General features: G+C 52.5%; 1 protein-coding gene across 1 annotated transcript in view; it reads left to right on the forward strand.

Moving 5' to 3' along the window:
- SMC1B (structural maintenance of chromosomes 1B) overlaps window positions 1-7,242 on the forward strand; it is a 70,060-nt gene extending 62,818 nt beyond the window's left edge. The window contains exons 21-25 of the mRNA XM_029954845.1: window positions 526-680; window positions 1,511-1,662; window positions 3,247-3,316; window positions 5,535-5,645; window positions 6,740-7,242. Coding sequence (XP_029810705.1) covers window positions 526-680; window positions 1,511-1,662; window positions 3,247-3,316; window positions 5,535-5,645; window positions 6,740-6,841 — 590 coding nt within the window. The 3' untranslated portion in view covers window positions 6,842-7,242. The remainder of the gene's footprint in view (window positions 1-525; window positions 681-1,510; window positions 1,663-3,246; window positions 3,317-5,534; window positions 5,646-6,739) is intronic.
- The last annotated feature ends 696 nt before the right edge of the window (window positions 7,243-7,938 follow it).

Consider the following 7,938-nt stretch of genomic DNA (forward strand, 5'->3'; position numbering starts at 1 on the left):
TCCTGGTAATTTTAGAACATAATTTCTTTTTTTTTTTTAATTTTTTATTTATTTTTGAGAGGCAGAGAGAGACAGAGCGTGAACAGGTGAGGGACAGAGAGAGAGGGAGACACAGAATCCAAAGCAGACTCCAGGCTCTGAGCTAGCTGTCAGCACAGAGCCTGATGTGGGGCTCAAACCCATGAACCATGAGATCATGACCTGAGCTAAAGTCGGATGCTTACTGACTGAGCCACCCAGGCGCCCCAGAACATAATTTCTTAATACCAGTACAACGGTCATCTTAGATTCTTCACAGAATTTGTCACTAGTATTTAAAAATTAACCCTACTAGGAAAAGAGCTCATCAATTTTAAGAGCCATGCTCTTGGAATTAGTAACAGCTGAGGTATTTTAAAGGTAGGCGTTACTCAAGACCACCAAATTCAAAGTCCAGTTTTTAAAATACTCCATGCTTTAAAGTTACAATAAGAGAAGCCATCCCCCCAATGGTCTTCACAATAAAGAACGTTGATTCTCTCTCAGCTTTTGAGGCCAGCAGAAGGGAAGCCAGAATGTGTAGGCAAGAGTTTGAACAGGTGAAAAAAAGGAGATACGACCTCTTCAGCCAGTGTTTTGAGCACGTCTCCATCTCCATTGACCAAATCTACAAGAAGCTCTGCAGAAACGCCAGTGCCCAGGTCGGTGTTTCCGCCCGGATATTGCCGGGAGAGTTGTGGTGGTGGTAGGTGTTCTCTGGTTGGGAATAAACACCCACCATTATCTGAATGACCCACTGCTGGAGCAAAGTTGGTTCCAGAAGGTTGGTTCCCATAGTAACGGTATTCTGGACCCCACTCTCAGTCCCACTGGTCAGCCTGGATGAGGCAGAACCTCTCTGGTCCTGTTTCTTCATCTGAAAAATGAGTGGGGGTTGTCAGCATTTGTTTCCAGATTCTCTTCAGTTCTGGAGTTCTGTTTTCTGGTACTGATTTGATCTCGTGTGTGCTCTGTAGAGGGTCTTGGGGAAGGCTGACCTGGGGCCTGTGGCGTTGGGCAGAGGACCAAAGGGGAGGACGGAACCAAAGGCAGGAGGATTTACTTGTTTTCAGTAAAGTAAGACTACAATAAACCATCAGCTTCCTGAAGCAGGACTCCCGTCTGTGTCGGCAGCGCCTGGCCCGCGGCAGCTGGTCAGTGAATGGCCGGCGAGTGGGCAGCTCTGTGAGCTGCGCGAAGACTGCTTTGTCAGGCTGTGTGACATGTGCCGCTGAGGTTTGAAGGGCAGTCCTGTGGGAGGCCTGCTCCTTCGTGTGTGACAGAATGCTTTCCCTGTCCTGCCACCCGGACAGCCCTGTTTCCTGTGGCCGCGTGTAAAGCCACACACGTTATTTATAGGCATTGGTGTTCTCCCAGCAAAATGGAGGGAAACCTAACCGAGAGACTGTTTCGTAGCTGCACTCCAAGTGTCCAGAGTCGAAATGTACTAATCGCTTCTGTGATGTTGCCAAATAAATAACCTGTGTTTCAGGCATTTCTTAGCCCAGAAAACCCAGAAGAGCCTTACCTAGAAGGCATTAGCTACAACTGCGTGGCTCCAGGCAAACGGTTCATGCCAATGGACAATCTGTCGGGGGGAGAGAAGTGCGTGGCAGCCTTAGCCCTCCTGTTCGCTGTGCACAGGTGAGGCCGCAGGGAGGGTCTCTTTCAGCACGTGTTACGCAAAACGGTTCTCCAGCCAGACAGCTCAGGTTGGCTAGGCCTATAAGTTATACTGCAAACCTAATACATAATTCAGTCTCTGACAGATTTTCATTAAATTTCTTGAATTACCAGAAGCTACTAATATTCTAGGTTTCTAGAAAATAAAGAAGAAAAAGAAATCCTGGAATGACCAGGTGTGACATCAGGATTGCCAACAGTTAACAAGCAGAACAAAACATCCAAACTGTATATTATTTTCCTAGTATATATTCAGAGAGCTACGTTTATGTAAAGAACGTCATGTGAAGTATTTCTTCTGAAAAAATGTTTAACCTCCTCATCTCCACTAATGGTGGTGGCAGTTTGTGAAGTAGATAGAGAAAATGTCAGCCGAGATTAGGACAACGGACTTCCCACATGCAGATCATTGTGAGATGAAGCCCGGTGTGTGCGGTGCTGCGTCTGCCTCGTGACCAGGAGGGACTGGCGTAACTTCTCACCTTCCCGAGAGGAGGCCAGTGCGGGGAAGGAAAAGAAAGTACCATTAATGCAGGAGGCAGCAGGACTCCAGACATGAGCCTGTGTTGAGCAGATCTCTAGAATAAGAGTTACTAGGTGTCACTTCCATCCATTTATTCAACCGATACTGATTAAATATCTACGGTGTATCAGGTGGTGGTGCAGGCACCGGAGAGACGGCAGGGAACAAAACAAAATGCCTGCCTCAAAGATACTTTAGTTTTGTTTTGGAAGACGGATGAGAACTATCTAAGAAACTATCAGGAAATGACGGATGCTATCGAGAAACAATAAAGTAGGGGAGGGAGATAGGAAGTAGCAGGGAAGGGTTGGCAGTACTAAAGATTCCCCTGGCAAGGCCTATGTGAGAAGGCAACATTTGAACAGAGATTTGAAGGAATGAAGGGACCAAGTCATGTGGATGTAGCTAAAGGAAGATTGTTCTAGACATGAGGAGCAGCATGTGCAAAGGCCCTGAGGCCAGAGACAGCCGGCATCTATAGTGAATGGACTGAATGCAACAGCGGTGGACACAGAGTTAGGAGAGTGTAGCAGTCAAGGAGAGCGGGAAGGATGGGCTGGGCCAGGGTGAGAGTGGAGGCTGAGCAGACAAGGTGTGGGGGGGCGAGGCAGCAGGGGTGACCCCGTATCAACTCGAGTGAAAAGGCCGTGGGGGGGAACAGGTCCGAAAGGGCAGGTGAGGAGTGGGATTTGGGATGAGCTGTTGGGCATGTGAGGCGGGCGTACGTGGGTGGCGCGGAGACCCGAGATCAAGGGAATCACGGGGAGGGAGCGTGGAAGCACCGCGGTGTGAGAACGTTCGAGCACCGCACAGGGAGGAGCAGGGGGGAAGGTGGGGGTAGACGGTCCCGGCGGACGCCGGCTGAGCACTGCCCATTGGACTGGGCACCGTAGGGGCCACTGGTGACGAGGCAGAAGCATCCAGGAGGACGTGTCTTGTTTACCCCGAACACCCGTGACGCCCTTCCCCAGGCGTCCTGTAGAACAGAAAGTCATGACTTCCTTGATTGTGGTTTCTTCCAGCTTTCGGCCTGCGCCGTTCTTCGTTTTAGATGAAGTGGACGCGGCCCTGGACAACACGAACATTGGCAAAGTAAGTTTCTCTCTGCTTCTAATTTCCAGCAGACCGCCTGTGATCAGAGGACCACCTCCGGTCAGAAGGCGGGCCCCTGTGAACACACACTCTGATAACGGTGGATTGAAAACCAAATCTGATGAGTGGGGGGAGTCGTTTGCATTCAGGGGTCAGGGGGCCTCCGTGAACTGCTGGGGAACCAGAACAGGGAGTCAAGTGAGGGTCGCCGTGCTGAGCCCACGGCACTGCTGGGGGACTTCTCCCCACTTCTAGACGCCCGGGCCAGGAGGGGCGCCAGCAGACCCCGTGGCACACAGGACCAAATCATTGGCTTAAGAAGGTCCAAGAGTAACATTTCCAAGTAAAATTCCAAAGGAATTAGAGTTCAGACTTCTGCTTCCCCCTTCATTTAGTAAAACGTACCCAGTTGCCGCACTCGTCCCTGATCCTGTTTTCAGTAAACAGGACAGTGAGGGAAACAGTTCAGCTCTTAAAGTCAGTTCCACTTAAAGTCAGCCTTAAAGCCCAGAGCACGGCTGTGTGAAGCCACCTGCGGGGTGGGCTCAGCCACGTGCGCACGGCCAGAGGAGGGGCGCTTCCGGCCCACAGACCCCGGAGTCTCGGCCCTGCGGCCGGAGCCATCCGTTTGCAGACGGTGAATCAGACTCCTGGTTCCGCTTCCAGGCACGTCCGTCTTCTAGAAAGACCACGCTATTTGTAAAGAGGCGTGGTGGCACATGCCTTGGTCTTGGGGGCTTGGCTCAGGAGTCCACCTCTGAGAGATGATCCATCCTGGGTGCCACCGGGCAGGTCCCAAGTCCCTGGAGTCCACCAGGGGATGCTGGAGCGGGGGAGGAATGGGTGGGCTCAGGCCTGGGGCTGTCCTGGTGGCCCACTTGGCCCGCTTGGTTTCAGTCAGCGCCGTCCCAGCTGTGCTCACCCAGCCCAGAACCCTCACCCCTGCTTTCTGACGTGTCTGTTCCACAATCACAAAATTGAGAAAACAGACCCCCAGTACCTTTGAACTTTGTAGAGGACAGGAAAGAGCCACCTTCTGTGACCTGCCAGGCATCAGGGTAACTGGGGAAGGGAAAGGAAACCAGAACAAGAGACGATCTGTCGTTTCTAGAACACCGGCCAGTGTGCACTGGCTCACTGGACTCAGTGGCCTTGTTTAGGAGACACCTCCCCGAGAGGTGAAGCCCATCTTTGGGGGAGGGGGTTGAAGGGGGTCTATTTTTGTGGACTGCCTCTTTTCTCAGCATGTAAGGGATCCGTGCCTCCCAGCAAGACTGCCACGTGTGCCTGGCCTCTCCAGGGTCAAGGTCTTAAGACTTTTCTGTGGGCATCCAGCCTGTTTCTAAAGACGTGTTAACTTTGTCTCCGCCGGGATCTGCCCTGCTGAGGCTCCCACTTGGTGCCCACTCCCTCCCGTGCGCAGGGCGGCCCCATGCTCCTCGGGCGGCTCTGCAGGCGCAGTGCGGAGTTCCTCTGCCTGTGAGTTCAGCCTCTTCGCCAAAAGCCGTTTCCCCTCCTGGCCACTCCCCTTGCCCCGGACTCCTCTCCCAGCACTGGTCCTTGGTAGCCCAGCACAGTCAGGACCCGGGCACGCGGACAAGAGCTGTTCCAGCGCCTCAGAGACGTGCAGGGAGTTGGCAAACGCCCTGGGAGACTGGCCGGGTTCTCCACCTTTCTCTGGGTTCTTGGCAGCGTTTGTTCAGCGCGATCCCTCTCTATCCAGTTTTCTCTCCTTCCTTGGATCTGAGCTTCCTGAAGGAGCCACCGAGTTCAACTCTAACCAAATGATTTGAGGGTGGATTATTAATTCATAGGTAATTGCTATTTTCCCCATCTTCTGGCTTTGAGTTATTAGCAAAATAGGAAGTTGGAAACTTGCAGACCAGTCCTTGCTCACCCTGATAATGTCTAAGTGGTATCTGTATCTTGTTATGAAGGCTGATTGCATAGTCACTTGATGGTGTTAAGTTAGAGCTTTGTTCTTTAAGATATTCGTGAAGTTTTAGATGGCAGATTTAATAAGACAATCTTTTTAACCTTTTATTTTAATTTCTGCACTTACGCTGGGTTTATGGAGTTACCAGAAAGGCAAGTAAGCGCCTTGTCCCCTGCAGTGGGCAGACTTGTGAGACGGGCACAGTCACGCTCCCAGGGCCCAGAAGGGTGGCCTGTGCCTTGCTGGTGAAATGTGTGCTTTTCGTCTCCCCCGCCCCCCCAGGTCTCAAGTTACATCAAAGAGCAGACTCAGGAGCAGTTTCAGATGATCGTCATTTCCCTGAAGGAGGAATTCTATTCCCAAGCCGATGCGCTGATAGGCATCTACCCAGAGGTAAAGACGGCCACGAGGTCGCCCTGTTGTGTCCTGAGGCGTGGTTACAGGCCCCAGCGGGGTCTGCACATGCTGTTTGATCAACATCAGGCTCAGATGGGTTTTTGAATTGAAGCAGAGATGAAAACTCAAGGTATTTTTCTATGGCAGCACATGGACTTTTTACGATCGACTTTAACTGAAAAATAGAGAATTAGGGGGCAGTGATTTGCACGCTAACCTACACCGTCCGCAGTGCCGTTCATGCTCCTGTAATGTTTGTTTTAGACCAAACACTAAAGGCAGCACTAAAGGGCCCGTTTATCTTTCAGAAAGGACCACCGAGGAAAAAAACAAACTCACCAGACATTCCAGGTTGTACAGTAACTTAGAACTCAGACACCCCTCAACCTGCTCCCAGCACTTACCTGAGCTGAGGGAGCAGCACCGCTAATTCACATCATGCAGCTTGGGGACAGAAAGGCTTTATTGCTGAGTTTTCATTTAAACAAAGATAAAAATTAATTTTCCTTCCTGTGCCTGCAAGATGCTTGGGAGCCACTGGAAATTCTCACACCGCACAGCGGGGACAAATAGCTTCTCCCTCTCCGCACTTAGGTTCCCCGGCTGGGGGCCTGTAAGCCAGCCCGGCAGAAGGCAGGTTAACAGGAGGAAAACGCACATGGGCTCGGGGATGCCCGGGGCCACCGGCTGCACCAGCAAAGGGGGTGGGGGCTCCCGGGGCAGGGTCGGGCCGGGGAACTTCGGTGCGCGCGCAGTGGGCGCCCTCTCCATCGGCGAGAGCGGAGCCAGGCCTCCCACATCCGGGCCCCTTTCCTTTGTGAATGGAGCCCTGGAGCCCCGTGCTGGGAGTCTCCCGCGTCAGCTGGTTCTCGGTAGCTGGCAGCTCAGAGCGGTCTGTGCCGGAGAGGGCGGCGTCGGGGGGCACGCGCTTGTCCTGGCACCGGACAGCACACAGCCGGTGTGCCTGGAGACCAGGGCTATACGGAGGTTCTTTTTTAAGTGCAAATCCAGAGTCCCTAGTGGCCTTTTATGTTTAGTGACATGTTTTTCCTCTGTGGAGAAGTGACTTGAGCCATCTTCTCTCATTCCAGTTTGATGACTGCATGTTCAGCAGAGTTTTGACCTTAGATCTTTCTCAGTATCCAGACACTGAAGGCCGAGAAAGCACCAAAAGAAACCGAGAGTCACGTTAGGACCTCGAGTGCCCCCTGAGCACCTGGGGGGTGTGCGGGCCAACGGGCCAGTCAGGCAGGGCCAGGGTCACGGCTGCCTGGTTCTTGCTCTTGAACAACAAGCCGCGGTGACTCGCTTCAGTCGAGCGGGCCCCTTCCCAGGGGTCAGGTTCCCAGTCAGTTCGCGCTGACCGAGTTACTAAAAAAAAGGAGAATTTTGTGCCATGGCTTTAGCTGTCACTTTGAAAGCCAGTCAGAAAAATCTTGAATTCTGCATTTTCAGTTACGTTTTAAGTAATCTTTCAGGGAAACTCTTAGTTCTCAAACAGGCACAGGTGTTGAAGCTGGGGTTTATGGGAAGTTATTTCAGAGGAACTGATGTCAATACAGAAAATATTAATAAAGACTATTCTAACTGCAAATGTCTCCAATCTATCATTTTAGAAACAAAAAATATCTTAAGGTGAAACACTTAGGTCTGCTGCAACGCGGTCTGAAGTTTTCTAAGTGTAAATCTGCGGAGGAAACGGTGCACGCAGCTGATGACTCCTCTCAAGCAGGGCTTCTGGGGAGGAAACAAATCTGCAGCATTTTCAGTCCTTCATTTCCCCCCAAACAGAAGGTTTGGTGCAGCGCGGCGCCCTCCCCGCAGGCTGCGCCGAGTCCCCCTCCGCACGGCGTCGGCCCCGGGACCGCCAAGGGGAGGCGCCTGGGGGCTCGGTCGGTTAAGCGTCCGCGTGGTTTGTGAAATTGAGCCTGGCATTCGCTTTGCACTGCGGGCCAGAGCCTGCTTGTGGGCTCTCCCCCCTCCCATGCCTGTGCGCACGTGCACACACACTCATGCGCACTCTCAGGATAAATGTTAGCAGTGTCCACCTAGGACGGGCCGCACCCAAGTGTAAGGAGCGCGGTCACTTTGAACACTCCCCGCTTCCCGTAAACACAGTGGGCTGTGCGCCCACGTCAAGTCACACCAGGCCTGCCCCCCCACCTCTTACGTGTGTGCAGAGGCCACTGTACGTGTCTTCTGTTCCTTAAGAAAGGCACGGCTGGCAACACCCTCTAACTCACGACTTCCGCTAAAGCGTCCCTGCTGCCACGCGGGCTGTGACTCCCAT

Source organism: Suricata suricatta, chromosome 10 (assembly GCF_006229205.1).
Source record: "Suricata suricatta isolate VVHF042 chromosome 10, meerkat_22Aug2017_6uvM2_HiC, whole genome shotgun sequence".
Taxonomy (NCBI): Eukaryota; Metazoa; Chordata; class Mammalia; order Carnivora; family Herpestidae; genus Suricata; species Suricata suricatta.